This window comes from Phycodurus eques, chromosome 2 (assembly GCF_024500275.1).
Source record: "Phycodurus eques isolate BA_2022a chromosome 2, UOR_Pequ_1.1, whole genome shotgun sequence".
Classification (NCBI taxonomy): Eukaryota; Metazoa; Chordata; class Actinopteri; order Syngnathiformes; family Syngnathidae; genus Phycodurus; species Phycodurus eques.
The window spans coordinates 11240655-11258549 of NC_084526.1; the positions used below are offsets into that span (position 1 = coordinate 11240655).

At 42.7% G+C, this 17895-nt stretch overlaps 1 protein-coding gene across 2 annotated transcripts; it reads right to left on the reverse strand.

The window, feature by feature from the left end:
• Positions 1 to 259: 259 nt before the first annotated feature.
• lpin1a (lipin 1a) lies at positions 260 to 17636 on the reverse strand. Of its 2 annotated transcripts, none has more exons than XM_061667222.1 (23): positions 17493 to 17636; positions 14112 to 14285; positions 13828 to 13923; positions 13107 to 13203; positions 12823 to 13036; positions 12293 to 12361; positions 11507 to 11599; positions 11247 to 11361; positions 10523 to 10727; positions 10079 to 10231; positions 9900 to 9993; positions 9543 to 9742; positions 8683 to 8776; positions 8363 to 8432; positions 7218 to 7310; positions 7079 to 7143; positions 6859 to 6994; positions 4833 to 4981; positions 4668 to 4754; positions 4439 to 4591; positions 3376 to 3490; positions 3170 to 3273; positions 260 to 3086 (listed from the first exon to the last, which is right to left on the reverse strand). In XM_061667222.1, the coding sequence occupies exons 2-23, from the start codon at positions 14139 to 14141 to the stop codon at positions 2903 to 2905; spliced, it is 2616 nt and encodes an 871-aa protein (XP_061523206.1). In that variant the 5' UTR covers positions 14142 to 14285; positions 17493 to 17636; the 3' UTR covers positions 260 to 2902. The 2 variants fall into 2 exon arrangements, with proteins under 2 accessions (XP_061523206.1, XP_061523200.1); XM_061667216.1 differs by having other exon boundaries at positions 14112 to 14312.
• Between the last annotated feature and the right edge of the window lie 259 nt (positions 17637 to 17895).

Consider the following 17895-nt stretch of genomic DNA (forward strand, 5'->3'; position numbering starts at 1 on the left):
TCCAGCCACCGGAGGCTTTTACCTTTATATGATAGTAATAACACAGTCTGTTCTGCACATTGTAACATGTTCCGCATAGTTTTATTAAGATATAAAAAACATTAAAACACTCATGTTTTAAATGTGTAATGCAAAGGCGATTCACATAAAGGGCCCTCGTGGACATACTGTAATTATCTCTCAACTGAAATGCTTTCTCACGCACAAAATGAAAAGCTCTAACATACACAAAAACCAAAAATAAGAAAACCGGGACACAAACATCTCAATACTTTTATTAGATCTTTCACAGAAAGAATTAAATCATCATAAAAATGCCCAATAAAAATCTCGAGAAGTGGATTGCATTTGATGCTTTAAATATTTTCCCGTAATTATGAACACGCACACACACACACACACACACCCAAACACACACACACACTTAATCATCATAATGATGAGAAAAAACAATGCACTTCCTAACAGAAATGAGGTGACCAGTCAATGACGGTGTTATTATATTACGATAATGCATAGCAATGTTACAATAAAAATGGCACACACATACACGCACGCGCGTGCGCACACACACAAAAAGCCCATTTTCTGAACATAACCACAATACTAAAAACACATGAACATCAGGGAGTCAGTTAGTCCGTTGAGTGCATTCAGAAACATTCAATTTGCATTTTACTCAACTTAAACAAGTGCTAATTGACTGCATATTAGTTGTTGCACCAAGTTTACACCACTTAGAACACTAATTCTATTGCTTTCGTGAGCACCAATCATTAGCAAAGTAATTTAATACAGAACGTTGTTTCCTATTTACAGTGGCCTTCCCAGCGAGGTGTGAGTGAACATGCATGCGTCCCAATGAATGCAACACATACAAAACAAAATAGTATTTCACATAGCAGTGATTGAGTCCTGCTATAAAAAGTTGCATTGATAGTATTGATAACAGTAACGCAGAGTGTACACACGTGCACATTACTCCATGGCATCAATTGCATTGTCCTGCGTGTATAACGCTCACATTTTCACAGGAGCGCGGTCACGTGACCACTTTTGTTTATCGGCACGCACGAATGGATTGAGGCGACACGTTGAAAGACAGCGCTCACCGCTGTCTTTTCGGGTTGAGGTCTGGCACTTCATTAGGTACACCTTCACAATCTACTGAGACAACTTCACAAAGATAATAATGTCATGTCATGTAGTTAAAGACCCCGTGAAGTGAATTCAGAGATCTGTTTTGTAATATATGTTTTAAGATCAATCCTGAAAATGTGCAGAGACCGAGAACTATGTGGTACTCAATTGTGGAGACATAGGGTTAGACTGTTTTTCAACATTTCAGTTTTGCTGATTTTTTGGGTGTGTGTGGCTAAAACGGTGCCCGATGACCCACTACGGTATCTAACAGGAGTCGCTCCTCACGCACAGTATAAGAACTTGAACGACTTCGTCCGCATCAGCGTTTATCTGCTGCAGTTGCAACGCGCAGTTAGCTAGTTATGCCGACACCGCGAAAATCCAATTTTACTTCGGATAGCCCGTTGATGTGACCGCTTTGGAGCGCCTCGTTGTTGGCCATGAGCGCTTGCACATCACAAAGGCGAATCGGATTTGACAGCCAGCTTTGCGCTGGCGTGGCTGCTTTAGAGCGCCTCGTTATTGCGGGACTTTTCCAAGCCGTGACAACGAGGTGCTCTATACCTGTGGGATATATTCCCTCCACCGGAGGCTTTTAAGCTAATATATTTTTCTCAAATGGAGTTGTGTATAGGCATGAGAAAGATGCTGTATGGAGTAACCGGGTCGTAGTAGTGGCGTTTGATTAACTGTTGACAAATCAGCAGTTTGGTTTCAGCGCATTCAGCCGACACACCCACAACACCTGAGAGCAGGTGAACAATTTGGATGCCTCATTTTGAAGCCTCATTTTATATACTGGCCGATTTTTTCGTAATCATTCCAATTTGGCCCGATTGTTAACAACACTCTTCTCTGTGGTGTGTCAAATGTAAAAGACATGTATTTTCACTTTACAGGGACTTTAAATTAGATAAATATACTGGTACTACTATTACTATTAATAATCATCTATGAACTGTACATAATGTATATCAAATACATTTCTATTAAAACCCAAAATTGAACAGAAACAACACATTCAAAGAAACAACATAAAATAATGTATGAAAATGAATTATATAATGCAACAATATATAAAAAAAACTATAATTGTATAATTGTATCCACATTATTATTATCATGAATAATAATCAATTACTTTATAAAAGGCAGCATTTTTCGACGGGATCTCATTAGCTATATATATATATATATATATATATATATATATATATATATATATATACTGTATATTGCCTCTGTCCATTAACAAGAGTGTACTGTAGCTCCAAATTGTTTAGTTTTTTTTTCATTTACATTTTTTTTCTCTTCTGATTAACACAACTGGGAGCTTCATGCTTGTCATTTAACACTGGTGATATACAGTATAGAGGTACAGCTGCATTTGAATGGAGGGTTTCTCTTCGATAATATGATAAGTGCCAATGATTTTGTATGTATATTTTATAAGTAGGATTGAACAAATAATAGCTGTGCTTTTCTGTGTGTCTGCGAGTCAGTAAACGAGTCATTGTACCATATACGAGTCTTGATACTGTCATTCTCCATTATTCGTTCATGCTGTGCTACTTTTGAGGTATACTGCAGTTATTCGGTTTTTTTTTCTCTTTTCTTTCTTACTTCTTCACATTTTAAAGACCTGTATTGTGAGCTTATAGGATTGCTATTGAATAACAACGGCAGTGTTAAAACACATTCTGGATATGAGTTTGGTTTAAGCCTTCTCCTCACTTGTATAACATATATTTCCACGTGCTCAGCTGCTCTCCAGAAGCTGCAAGTCCCCCTCTTCCTCTTCCCTGTGCTGGTTGCTGCCGTCACGATGCCGCTCGCTCCAGTAGTCGCACCGGTTAAAAGTGTCCGAACGGGGAAAGTCGGCTCCTTCTTTTTGGAGTAGGACGGGAAAGACGTGGTCCACCATCTCACACAGGCGCCCGTAACTGGAGAGGCGTTGACGACAGAGACGTTTAGGGCCGAATGAAGTGTGTGGCGTTGAGTTGATCGGAAAGGGAAAACAACTTACGAGGAGATGTTAGTTTTGGCATGTTCCTGTATCAGCTCCCCCTTTGGATTGACAGTGAAGATCCTGTTGAGAGGAACGCCCACCTCCTTGTAGGAATACACGTCCTGGAATCATGCACATTACACATTGAAGTAATGGAAGACCTTGAACATACGTTTTATTGTGTGCGTGTGTGTTTGTGTGTCTCTGTGTGTGTGAGATCTCACTGTAGCTCTGTTGCCAAAAGCAGCATAAAAAGGTTCGGTATTGGGATAGAAAAGGTGCTTGATGTCCGTGAGACACTCAATCTTAAACTTCTCGGGTTTCTTCTCAATCACTTCCCTGAAAGGCATTACAACATGGCATTTTCAATTTGTGCTGTATTTCTATGCCTATTCATAGTATTTTATGTCATGACAAATAAACTATTCAAAATGTTAAGAAAACCGCCATATGGGAAACAAACGGTCATATTGTGTATCATTTATGTTATGTCCAGGAGAAATAAGTGCACTATACCATGCTAAGCAAGGGTTTTTGATATGTTTTGTGAGGTAATTGTTAGTTAGTGGAATTTAAAAGAAATCAAATCCAACAACAGAAGAAAAGAGAATGCATTTGTAATCGGAATCATCATCATCATCCATCTATTCACTGCTTATCCTGTGTCAGGGTCACTTATGAGCTGAATACTACTACTACAGTGAAAAAAGGATAAAATATAAACTTGAAATGCACGCTTTAAGATGACTACAATGTATCCCTCCGGGCGTCCTCCAAATGTTTGTTACAAAATTAACAGGTGCATCTCAAGAAAGGTGAGCATCATGGAAAACGTAATTTATTTCAGTAGTTCAATTCAACTACGATTGGCTGGCGACCAGTTCAGGGTGTACCCCGCCTCTCGCCCAGAGTCATCTGGGATAGGCTCCAGCACGCCCGGTACCCTAATGAGGATAAGTGGTACGCAAGATGAATGAATGAATGAGTTCAATTCAATTCCCCCCGACCTTCTTCCCCAATGGAGTAGTCCATCTTCCTTACGGCGCATTTGCAGATTTGATTCAGGAAGCTAAAACAAACTTGTTGACGCGGTTGAGAAGAAAATGAAGCGGCAGCTGTAGTTAGTGCATTCTAAAATGTTGTTCCAAATGACAGTACATCATGGAAAATAAATCCTCCCTTCATTTCTTTTCTCAAAACTGGACTGAATGGAATTGTATCGCATTGCATAGGTGAACCTAATATTGTGACCAGTGCGTGCGTGCGTGCGCACGGAGTGCCACCGACCTGTGCAATGCCGAAAACAGGCTGCTGGGGCTGAGCATCACCGGGCCCATCGGCAGCATCGTTCCCCTCTCGTTGACCCAGTGCAGGTAACCTCGGGTCATGTCCGCCATACCGATGGCCCTCGCCGAGCAGTACATGAATTTATATCCATTTCTGAAACCCACTTGTGTTATAAATATGAAAATAAATATAAATACTGTATGAATAACGGTTCCGAACTGACACTCACTGGCTGACTTTGTGGTAGAGTCTTGCGATGCCCTGGTGGGTCCAGTCTTTACCCAGCGTGGGGAGGATGTGGCCCAGTGTGTCTGACCTGTAGTGTTCAACTCTGTTCAAAGGTTGCCATCTAGTGGGGGAAAGGTTGCAATTGAAGTATTGTGGTCAGTCTGACCTGGTGATGGTCCCATCGATATCCGAGATGACCAGTTTGTCGTCCCAGTTCCACAGGTAGATGGTGCCATGGCAACGACACGTGCCCTGATACTGTGTGGTCACGCTGAACACTACCTCGTTTGGACCCTCCTTCAGCTGCAGGCTCACCTATCAAGCAACAGCATGCAGCATTTTTTATTTTTTTTTGGCAGACATTTACAAGCCTTGTTTTTAGAGAGGAGAGATACTGCAAAAATGTAAATAAAATGCCTTCCTAACACCGTCCATCCATGTTTGATCTTGTCCTCATTAAGGTCAAAGGTGAGCTGGGGTCTATCCCAGCTGACTGGTGAGGAGCAAGTGGGTGAGGTAGTACAACCTGGATTAGTCACTAGCCAATTGCGGGGCACATACTGTATGAACATACAAGCATTCACACTCACCTTCACATGTATGGACAATTTAAAGTCTTCAATGAACTGTGCTGCTTATTACCAAATTTTCTTGAACCTTCAGCGACATCCCATCACAAAGCAAGAAGCCTATTTATTTTGAATGCTATCCACACACACTCCATAACCCCCAAAATAACAAATGTCAAGTTTAAGTACAAACTCTAATCCAGGAACTACCTCAAAAATACTGAACTCTCTAAGTAACACCATTATGTTGTCATTCATTCATTCAGCTTCCATTCCGCTTCTCCTCACGAGGGTCGCGGGCGTGCTGGAGCCTATCCCAGTTGACTCTGGGCACACCCGGAACTGGTTGCCAGCCAATCGCAGGGCACATATAAACAAACGATCATTCACACTCACACCTAAGGGTAATTTAGAGTCTTTAATTAAACTACCATGCATGTTTCGGGGATGTGGGAGGAAACCGGAGAAGTTCCCGGAGAAAACCCACGCAAGTACGGAGAGAACATGTAAACTCTACACAGGTGAGGCCGGATTTGAACCCGGGTCCTCCGAAGTGTGAGGCAGATGTGCTCAGCAGTCGTACACCCTTCCACCCTTGTAGAGTAATTAAAAAGTTAAAATTGCATGAAAATGAAAACAAAATGTCCGGATTAAACGTAACTTTGATTGCGTTGCATGTTTTAAATGTAGGCTACTTCTAAGTTTAATTGTGCTTCATTTAGTGGTTCTCTTGTTTACCACTAGCCTGCGTACCACAAGTCACGGATATCAACGGTACATATTCTTTCTTTAAGTACACTATTAATTATTAAAGATGCAAGTCTAGTTGTTCAAAGTATACTGTACATTCCATTCATTGTATCTGATGTTCTTCAGTCAACAAAATAAGATGTTTTATATTAAAGCAAGAATGTTAATTATGAACGAGAATGTTAAGAGGTATCTAAGTAAAGATATTGAAAGTCGAAAGTTACACAACTTTGAAGTTCCAGGCCAACAGCCCTCTTGATTTTGATTGATGTCCAATCCACAATGCTTAAAGTAGCAGGCCTCAAGGGTCATTACAAGTCATTCACTGACAGGCCTCCATGTTAACATGGATATTTGAATTCAACAGCCGTCAATGGCAGAGAATGGGTTTTAAGGTGCATGTCTACTGCAATTTCCACCAGTACTCCTTGCTTTTGCCCCCTATTGGATAAAAAAATGTGTAACAACTATTTCAAAGGTCTGTGAATGTACAGTATTTTATTTGTACAAACATTCATCCATCCATATAGTGGTTTTCCCATCAGGGTTGAGGTTGACATTGGATGAGAGGTGGCGCACACCCTGGACTGGTCACCAGCCAATCGTGGGGAACATTTACATGAATAATCATTCACACTCATATTCACACCTATGGACAGTTTAAGAATCTTCAATTAACTTAACAGCCATGTTTTTGGAATATGGGAAGAAGGCAGAGTGCCCGGACAAAACCCGCCCGAGCAAGCAAACTCCACACAGGAAGGTCGGAGTCGAGATTTGAACCTCAGAACTGAGAGGAAGACGTGCGAACCACAAGTTCACTAACTATCTAATGAATTATTTTTTTTTTTTACATGATCTAAGAAAACTTACCAGCTGCTCTGAGGTGAGCCGAAGAGTCTTCTTGTAACAAACGTTACCAGAAGGAAGGAGGGCGTCAGACTGGCGAGTTCCGGACACAAAAGGGGGTCTGTGCTCCTCGTCACTCGAGGACGACTCGTCTTTCATTCTGTCAAAGCAACAAATCATTGAGTTTGATGACCACGAGGTGAAAGCTCTGAAATAGAATAAAACACATGCTTGCGGATTTAACCTGAGAGCTGTCGCCATGGTAACGGAACTCTCTTCTCTGTCTCCTGCGGCCTCTGTCGCTGACTCCTGAAGGACAAAGAGGTCCTCGAATGGCTGCATGTCGCGGATCGCGTGACAAATATTTGTATCTGTCCACTCACCGATTTGGATTCACTGTTCCTGCTCCTCCAGGAGAACCACCATCGTCCTCCCTTCTTGGGCATCTTGTCCTTCATGATGTTCTCCACGGACGCCTGGACAAAACCATGCACATACCACGCAAAAACTCACTGGAAACTCAACACTGACCAGCAGAGAACATGATGGACCTACAAAATATCCCACAAAGTAAAGCAAACTGCTATGTCCTGTCACTACCTGAGCAACTGAGATGCATGCAAAGGAAGGATGCGACATCAGCAGGAACAAGACAGTCAAGACAGACAATCGCATGCTCTCTCTCATCAACATGCTGGCAGAAAAAAGCAGAAAGAAAACATCATACAGGCTCAGGAGGTCTGGGCCCAAATAGACCAGGAAGGCAGTATGAGAAGAGGCCAAAAGCAGAAAAGAAATAACTCAAACACCAAAACTTGGGATGGACGGTGGAAGACACAATGTAAGTAAATAAAAGGGAGAACAAGTCAGAAGGGGGACAAAAACATGATATCATTAAAGTGTTAGGATGCTCATCTTAAGCTACATTTCACTCTGGTGTAAAGGCAGTGTGTATTGACACAGTTTCCAACGCGAATCATGTAAATACTGACAAAAACACACACACGTTATCCAGTTAAATTTAAACAAGAGGTCCACCAAAGTGAAAATGAGTGACATCGACTAGTGCATAAATTAGCGCAGAGTGCAGATAAGGGTATGGAAAGAGTTGCAAAGCTCTAAAAGAGCAACCGTTCAGGGTACAGAAATGAAAAAGAGTTGAAGGCCCAATATTTGAGCAGCAAATAGGTCTGTTTAACTTCAAAACAGACAATACGACGCAGCAGTTCTTCAGCGTGTGTGCAGCACAAAGTGTCGGCCTCTAGAGGTCTCTCAATCCTAACTGAATGCAGCAGCTAGATACGGTAGCCTCCCCCAAAGCCAAGATTCAGAATCCCGAACCTCAGAACTGTATGGCAAACGTGCTAACGACTAGACCATCATGCGCTGCCACTGAAACTCGTCCAACCTAAAAATAACTCTGCATGTGTGTGCAGTTGGGTACATGATCATTTTCTGATCCGAATTAATGACAGCGTGACACAGTTTAGTGTGGGCACAAAAAAACAGATCATTGTAGTGGTCTTACCTGTGGCAAAGGCTTCTGGTAGACCTGCATGGCCAACATGACTGGAGCCGCTGTATTCCAATTGTAGTACCTAATGCGAAAAGAAAAAAAAACAAGTCAATCACTCACTGGCCACAAAATGAGGTACACCTGCATGCCAACCTCATGCGATCCAATAAAAGTTACTATATATTTAAACCTGTTAGTATGCAGCTTTTACATTGGAAGTCATGCTTGCGCAGGCGTACCTAATAAAGTGACCACCGGGTCAATGAGCACGGCTGTAAATAATGCGTGACTATTAACATGCAGTACATTCAAGTACATGTGCGTTGACATACTTGTTGCCAATCTCCACCACCAGGTTGGGATCGTCGATGAGGGAAGGGTTTTCGGAGAACTGCTGGTACGACACTGCCCTCTCCTGGAAGTGTTCTGTGAAAGCAAATGTGTTTCCCATTATGTGTTAGCATTAGCATAAAGCTAGAGGATACAGGCTAAACTGTGTGTGTGTGTGTGTGTGTGTGTTTAATGTTCAGCTCCACAGGAAACTTCAACTGGGCGTGGCATTAAACAGCTCGAAGCCTGTTTTTGCAGAATTGTTCACTATTTGCCTGCTTACTGTGGAGCTGAATTGAGCCACCGCACAGCGTTCGTATCTCAAATTTGCACTCGCAAAGCAAAACAAATCGAGAAATAAATAAACGACTGAATGATGGCTCATACCTCGAATAACATGTAAGTCAGGTCACTCGAGCTATATTTACACAGGCCGTCTGTCTAATAGAAAATAGTGCTTTGTTGTTGTGTTGTGCCATCTTGGTGCCTATTAAAAACTATGTTTAAGTGAAGTGAGGAGCTTCATTTACGCAGGCCATGAGTCTGTCTCAGAGGAAAGTAAATCTTTGCCACCATCTTGCAGCATCTATAGGCAATTATAAACCTTTTGGGGGGCACGCTAATTACTTGCAGATTTTCACTATTGGCCACAACTCCTACTGGCAGCATTATTCGGATTAATACGAGACTAGCATTAAACAGGAGTTCAGAACATGCAGAGAATCTATTCTCCCATCCCAATATTAATTGATTATTTCCACATAGTCAACCAAGAAAATGAAGCCAAAATGCTGAGACTGCATTGTATGACATTCAGCAGCACGGTGCACATTTTTCAGCATCAGCCGAGTCCTGGCCGTACCTCGCGTAATCTCCTTGTTGTCCGAGAGCCCGCCGCACAGCGAGATGGCTACGTGAGGGAGGTCCCCCATGTGGTCCAGGAGACTGTCCACACCGCTGTCCATCCCGCAGCTGCCCACTGACTGTGGGGACTGATTTGCACTCCGCACGTCCATCGTCATCACGTCTGAGTCCGACTTCATCGAACTGCTGCCTCCATCGCTGCGGAAGTAGTAGAGGGTCACTTTCGTCACTCTGTAAGGTACGCCTACACAATCTAATGAGAGCCAATGCAAGGGCTGCATCCGATGTACATGATTTGATCTGCAGGTGTACCTAATAAAGTGTCCAGTGTGTGGATATATTGTAATGTTTTTACCTTTTAGGGAAATACAGAGCAGCTACTTCAGGCTCCAGCTCTGTAATATCATCCAGGTATACACCATCAGCACCAAGATGTTGGCTCCTTTTCTCTGACGTGACACAAGTTAAATGATGAGAATTCTTAACACCTGGCTAAGTGGTTCATTATTCATATTTTTTTCAGAATGCTCATACCTTTCCTCTTGGAAGGTGAATCCGTTCTTCTAATCGGACTTCCTCTGCTCCTGTCTTGGTCCAGATGATCAGGGATGATGCTGGGAGCCACTGAACATGCTGTTAAACTCTCCATCTCTGCACAGGACGCACCCACACTCTCCACCGCTCTTCCTGTGGGAAAGAACAGAGATCCCACTGTAGCACATGAAATCACCTCGGTTCCCAGCAGTATGCTGCAACTCCACAAACAGAAGACTATACCACTCAAATGTGGCTGATGTGTGGCTTTATGGCACGACGCGGACACTGTGATGCCTTATTTTCCGAAATGATACAACGAGAGTCTGAATTACAAGCCTAACGAGTGTAAGCGGTGTAGAACAAGGATGGATCAATGAATGGTGAGAGCAGCTGCAAAAAGGTTATGAGGTGAAGAACATGAGTACAATTTCCCAATCTTACCATGCTCTTCTGCAATCCTTCCCCCACTCCCACCGTTGGGTTGCTTGCCTTGACTGTCAGCCTGCATGTCCCCTTGCTGAGAGATATAGAGAGGTCGGGAGGGGGTTCCGGCGTCACTGATGCTCCTGAAGTGAGTGCTGGAGGACACTGGGATGGAGACCGATGTGGGACAGTCCTGCTTCCGATGGGAAGTCAGGAAGGGTGGCTGTAACATGAGAGCATGGGCTCAGAGAGGTTTTCATGGGTACACCATGTGAACAAAAGAGACACACCTAGAACTTAAAAAAGAAATAGATTCAGTCAACAGCTAGGCGTGACACCTTTGTTGCCCTGCGATTTTCATTTCGAAACAATTTGGGGGAGGCACTTTTCTGTTCCAGCATGACTGTCTGTCTCTATGTGTGCACAGCATGGTCCATAAAAGTAGATTTGGTGAGGAAGAACTTGACTGGAGCCATGTGCGCAAACTCATTAGAAAGCTGAGCTAAAACAGACATACCCTGAAGTCTCGAAGAAAGTCTTCAAGATAGAGGAAAGAAAGAACAAAAGAGTGGAAGCTATATTATAGTGGCCAACATACAATGTTCATTCCGTTCAGCCCACTTGCTTTGACAGTTCCTTCCAACAATCATTTTTGTCTGTGACATATTAAATATGTATCCTCCTGTACGGTAATACTTCTTGACAATGCTTTACAGATAGTTGAAGACCTCGGCGCGTGTACCTGAGCGGCCTGTGGCAGCTCCCCCCAGGTCCACAGCATCTCAGGGTTGTCTTTCGCCCCACTGGCCAGCTCGGAGTCGCTCTTGGGCGTTGAAGACAGAGAGTCGTCTGGGTTGCTGAGAAAGTCACACGCTTTAAAAATAAATCGGGGCTTCATTTGTTTAGCAGCCAGAACCGTATTACAGAAATATAGATATATCGATTTTTTCATGGGCAGAGTTAGTCAGTGCACGGCGTCCTCTCGGGAGGTCAAAGTGATACCTAAGGTCGCAGGAGAAGTGAGACGTCTGCTGCGGGCAAGAGATGGACAGACCGCAGGACGGCGGGATGGAGGCAGTCTCCTTAATCACATGTCTATGAGAAGATAACAAGAAGCAGAAGAGGAGCAAATGAGAAAACTGACAGGCAGTCAATCATGTAATTAACATTGTGTAGTCCCCACCAAGCAAATGCTGGCTAGCAGTCGGACTGCAATACAAATAGACCTGTTAATGATTTAACGATTGACCTCAGCCACCTCTACAATCTTGCGTTGGCTGTCATTTTGAAATAAATGGGGCTTTTGCTCAGAAACCTGACTCAAACATGTTTATTGTTTGATTTTTAAACAGGCAGCTAGGAGCCTGTGCTGATTTGATGGTGACCTACAACTGTATCTCAACATTTTTTTCACAACTTGAGCTTTGAAGAAGACAGTTGCAAAAGTGGCACTGGAAGAAAGAAAGGTGACAACAAGGATGAACTGAATTGATGAGCTACGTCAGCTACGTCAAACATTTTTGCCAGATGTTGTTCAAAAAGTCCATAAAAGACGGTGGTCAGGTAACAAGAAACATGTCATGATTTTATATTTGACCTCAACCAACTCAATTCAAATGAATGGCTCGGACATAAAACAATAGTGTCTAAAGATGAGAAAATCCTTATTATAACATTGCCACTGGCAAAGAAGTGACATGGATGATAGTTTGACTTTTAATCCTGGCAAAAATGACGACAAGATGTATCTATGTGTCCATGTAAGCGTGCCGTGTGGCCACGCGTTACCTCTGTGGACGTGTCCTGTCTGTACTGGTGTGCGTGTTGGCTGCAGATCCTTGATCACTGTATAGAGTTCTGGTCACAAAAACACAACCACACCGCAGTTTGAGTTGAACACCTACACATGAACAAAAGTGCGCAATTTGCATAAATAGTCAATTGCTGCCGTGTGGTAAATTAAAATATGTGTGCTAGATATGCCCCTGCCCTCCTCCTTTTTTTTTTTGAATGAAACTTCTTTTTTTCCACCGCGTCTCAGGAATGTTCCCATGCCATCTGTGCGGTAAGACTTCCTAAAAAAGCCTGGAAAGCCAGCAGCGGGGGCACCGCTGCGGCTCATTATGTCAAGGAAAGAGAGAGCGCTGTGGGAACGGGGAACACATTCCTGGAGCGCCTCCAACAACTGGAGTTGCTTTCTCAAGGGGCTTTAGCACCCTCACACACAAATATGTGCATTTGGACCACAAGGACCACAATTCAACATTGGACGTACAGTACACTCGATAGGAATTCATTAAAGAGACACACACACACACCTTCCACCGTCAACTTCTCTCTCGTCATCAGAGCTCAGGTCAATAGTGAACATGTTATCGTCACCCGAAAACTCCTCTCCGCTTTCGTCCCTTCTTCCTCCTCCTCCCTCTGGCCGGGCCTTCTTCCTTCTCTTCCTCCTCTTCTTGTTCACGCCCCCGTCGCCCGGCTGCGGCCCGACGCTCTGGACCGGAAGCGAGCCGCACATCATGCTGTCTGTTTGCCGACAGCACAGAGCGGTGTCAACAAAAGCCCCCGAAAGGGAGCTCGCTTCCAAGTTGTGTACCATGGTGACGTGCGCTGCTCCTGCTCAACTGGGACTCCATCAGCTCCTCACCCGTCGACATGATGGGCGACGTCGCCAGGTGGGCCGGAACTACTTCCTGTTATGAAGTCAGGATGAAAAAACTCTGATTGATACCTTCATTTTTCCCTAAAGGTCTAATGAAGAGGGATTGGCAAGGATGATGTACTTCGATGGCATGATTTGTATTTTGGGACAGATATACAATACAACAAGAGGCAAAAAAAAGAAAAGGCTTTTACAAAGAAAATAATGATCGTTTTACTACTGGACTAGTCTACAGTGTGCATGATTGGCTGGTAGGTGAAAAGGTGATGCCAATGTTTATAAGAGTCAGGAAGTAATGAAAGCAAGATTAAATTAGTGTCCACCCTCTGATTTGGAAGACGATCCTCTGACATGAGCACTTCTTAATTACACTCTTGGAGAGAATGTTAAATTGAATCATTAAATACTCGTAAGTCGTCCTTCTTCCCTCCAAGGAGTGCTCTTTGTTACCCTTACACACTCACTTTGCCTATATCAAATAATATAATATATAATATCACAAGGAGTCATACATTTTTCAAATCTAATGAAACATAAACAGGAATGAATTGACTGGACATTTCCAAAATAGTTTACATTTATATTATTATTATTGTCCATATCACTATTGTTTTAAAGTAGCTCTGCGTTGTGCAGTGAAACAATCAACACTCACCAGTGTGTTTTCAGCTTCTTTAACAAAGAAGGCTTCTCCGTTCTCCCCCAGCTTCATGTGCAAACTCACTGGCTCGCCATTGATCTCAATGTCCACCTGCACAGAAAAATAAACACTCTATGGTCATCCTAATCGTATATTCTCGGGTGACATTTGGTGGACTTTATTTAACTAAATTGGTATTTGCTAAATGCAGTACAGTGCTAGAAAACCGTGGCTTTCGCAGAGCTCACATATCCAAATATACAACAAATACGGCATACGGAGCGCGATGGTCATCTCACCACTTTCTCCCGCGAGCGCAGGACGCCCATCTTGCCGAAGCGCACGTGGAATGGCGAGCAGTGCAGGGAGCCATTGGGCTGGCGCACCACGATCACGTCGATGCAGCCGGACAGCGTGGCGGGGTTGAGGCCTCTGTACAGCTCTTTGACCTGCACAAACACCTGGCCCGCCAGCTGACCCACATAATTCATGGTCTACAACTGGACACAGAGGCATTGAGTCAATGATGGCAGTCAAGCACGCTAATCCTATTCTGATACACAACATTTGACCGTTTCATAAAAGCGTTGTGCCTCTTGTTCAGGATGGGCGAGTTATGATACTGTATTTATCGGTCCAAACTGTTAAATATGAAACATTGGACATTGTACACCATAGTCCTCCCCAAGCAACCAATGACATTGCTCTGATGTCATCATCTATTCTGCTCACGGTATCTAGAGGGCTTATATGCAGTGTCTGTGAGTTGCTATTAAACACGGCGAAATACTCTGCATGCGACCTTTCCACAATGAACTAGTTTGTGCCAGCGGCCAAAGAATATGCGCAAGAAGTTACCGTTGGCTTCATGTTTTTCCATTTAATTGTTTTATGTTTAGGGCCTAGAAGCGTTTTTTTATCAAAAATACTCACTGCAGTGATGACCTTACTACCGCAAGGGCGTAGGTAAACAACTCGTTCCGACTTACGTACAAACCTCCCCCAATAGGAACGGAACTTGTATTAACAAACATCTTCAATTGCTTTCTTTCGTTGACATTTTGGGAGGGAATGTGTTGCTTAAATGAGCTGAAATGCAGTCTTCAGGGTGGGCGATAAGGTCTGCTTCGTAATCGCCAGGCTGCTTCCTGACATGCTCCAAAATATGAATTATTGATCATATCATTCCAGGCCATTCGTACAAACGATACATAATTAATTCATTATTTATTCATCTATTTTTGTACTCAGTGTTGCATTTTATTCCCTTAGTGTTAGGGTTCAAGGGGAGCAAAAGGAGTGTTTTTCTTCTTTTGTTGAAATTACATCGAAATTGCTCTTTTTGCTGTCTGCAATTTAATGCTTAATATATATATATATATATATATATATATATAATTTTAAAAAAAAAGATATCGGAACAAAGATGAATGATGCTGCAAAGATCCAGCAGACCGAAAAGCTCTCAACCCAGGATGCCAAACAAGGCGAGCAAGATAGAATGAATGACTACTGATTGTGTTTTATACAGTATAAGGGCTTATAATACCTGACTGTAGACACAAACGAAAAAAAAAAGGAAGTATAAAATATTTGCGGTTGAGGGGTTACTGAAGGACAAAAGAGTACACTTGAATGCCAGATGGCTTCACCTTTCGGCAACCTAACAACAATCAAAATGATCACTACAGATTTAAGGCCTTCTGTTCTTGAAGTCACGCTACACAAGAACTGCATGACTGTTTTAGTCTCACTGCCATCACGACATGACCCAAAGAAATATGGAGTCTATGGAGGCCACTCTTCTGGGAAGCCTTTCTCCAAGGTGCTGTGGCGTGGCTGCGCGACCAATCATCCAGAAGAACATCTGTGACAGGTCACCAACGAGCGACCTGAAAAACGGCCTGACTCACAATTGCTGTTCCATCAAGTTTTATTTCCACTGCAAACTCATCCAAGCATGTGTGCTTCATGGACCTTGTTCCATGGACTTTGGAGCACAAAAGGGCTGTCCGCAAAGTCGGAAGCATTATATTGTCCCGAAAAATGTGTATTTAAGATTCAGGGGAAACTCGATGGTCTCGCTCATCAGACGGGTCAAAGTGTGGTATGAGCATCAGTAGTGGTACGTGGGGTCTCTCTCTTTCTCTCTTGAGGTACGCAAAAGAATCGCTGAATTAAAATCATGACTAAAACTGTCAACATTTAAAATTTGCAATGTAATCAAACATAATAGAATATGAAGCTACGCATAAAGCCTGGTATTTATTCTTTTACTTTTCTAGTACAGTGCATATTGACTTTTTTTAAGTACAGGACAATACATTACAATTTCATCTTTACGAACTGTTTGTTTTTAAACATTTATTTTGGTCCCATTTTTAAAAATTATTTTACGCTCAACTTTTTTCTTTAGCTACTGACTTAAGTGCAGTGTTCGCGTTCAAACCGGGCATAGTGTTAAAATGGCTTACAATAACAACATCATCTATAATGAAACCCTTTTGAGCAATAGAACCTTTGTCTTTATTTATTTTTTTTATTAGTTTTTTTTTTTATGAACACTGAGGCCTACTATATTGCTGTATTTTAATGTTTGTCATTATTAACTTCTGAGGTGGTACATACAGGTAAAATGTCGAGAACCAATGGTCTAGCCCAACCCTGGACTGATTAATAAACGGATTAAGAGGCGTGTATCAAAGATCACTCAATACATCTGACATTCAAAATGTCCCTGTGTTATCATGTTTAAACTTCACAATTCCAACATATGACTCATAAATAACTACGAATCCCACCACCTACACTAACGACAACATCTTATCTCGCATGACCTTTTATTAATAAGGACTTTTTTTTGGTTTTTTTTTTGTTTTTTTTTTGTGTCAGCAGCATGAACGGGGACATTCTGGCAGAGGTGATTCACCGCACCGTAGCAACAATGAACACAATGACCATGACATTAATGTCATGGAGGACTTCATTTAACACTGTTTATTATTGTGGTTGTAGTTTTCCGTCATGTAGAACTACGCTGCATGAAACATATGAGAAACTACTACAGGTCGACACCGCCGCAAACTATCACCACAATAATAAACACGTTGCATAACTGCGTGTTTGAACACTGCGATGTATTTGCCAGCATGTCTCAACAATGCAGATAGCTGAGTGAACATACTGCTTTGTTTACACTGACCATGTGCAATCTGGAACACACGCGCACACGTTGAGGAGCTGAACAGCCAATCACAATGCGTATATATTACGTAATAAACAATCACGGGACAACTGGTGGGGGTCATTCAGCGCAGGAACCTTCTTGTTTTGGACACTCTCCCCACATTGTGCTGACAAGCATGTACAATAACGCATCATCTTTGTGGAAAACAACAAGCATGAAGCACTTGGTGGGTGAAAGAATACGTCAATAAACTATACGGCAATGGCATCGGTCAACGGACAAAAAATAACGGTGCTCGCTATCGCTATCGTGGCGCTTAAAAAGAACGATAACACAAATGACATCGAGAGTAAGAATAGACAGTACAAGTCACGTGGGAGGCACGTAAACATGTTACATAGGGGGTGGGGGGTGGGGGGGGGGTAGGGGGGCACGCCTTTCTCCACATACAAGACGTGATAACACACGAGCGTGCATGCGTGATGTTACTTACATGATCGGCAGGCTCCGCTGGAAGTGAGGCGTTTAAATGCGTTACCTGGGTGTCCTCAGGTCAAACATGATCACAAACATCCCTCTGCTACATGCTCGCGTGTTTGTTTGTTTGTTTTTTCATCCTCGACTCAAGGCTGCGTCGCTATTTAAACTGCGGCGCAAAGATTCCTCCCACTGCCACAGCGCCGCAAGTAAAATGGCCGCTGATTGGCTGCGCCCCAGTGACGTCACCCGGGAGTTCTGGTCCTGTGTTCTTTTAACTGGTAAAAAAAAAAAAAAAAACTTTTTTTTTTTTCATGATTTCCTGGCAAGCCAGGCAGAGTTTTTTTTTTAACTTGCAAGACATATCATGTGATGTATGTAAACATATTTTATACTTTCTAGTAATACATTTAGTGTTC

Bases quoted from the DNA above. Each gene is read 5' to 3' on its own strand.
- lpin1a (XM_061667216.1), bottom strand. From the start codon at position 14,303: ATGAATTATGTGGGTCAGCTGGCGGGCCAGGTGTTTGTGCAGGTCAAA. The intron at 10,232-10,522 runs GTAAGATTGGGA...TCTTTCCCACAG, and splicing joins AAGGATTGCAGAAGAGCATG to GAAGAGCGGTGGAGAGTGTG. The intron at 4,592-4,667 runs GTGAGTGTCAGT...AGTGGGTTTCAG, and splicing joins CTCTACCACAAAGTCAGCCA to AAATGGATATAAATTCATGT.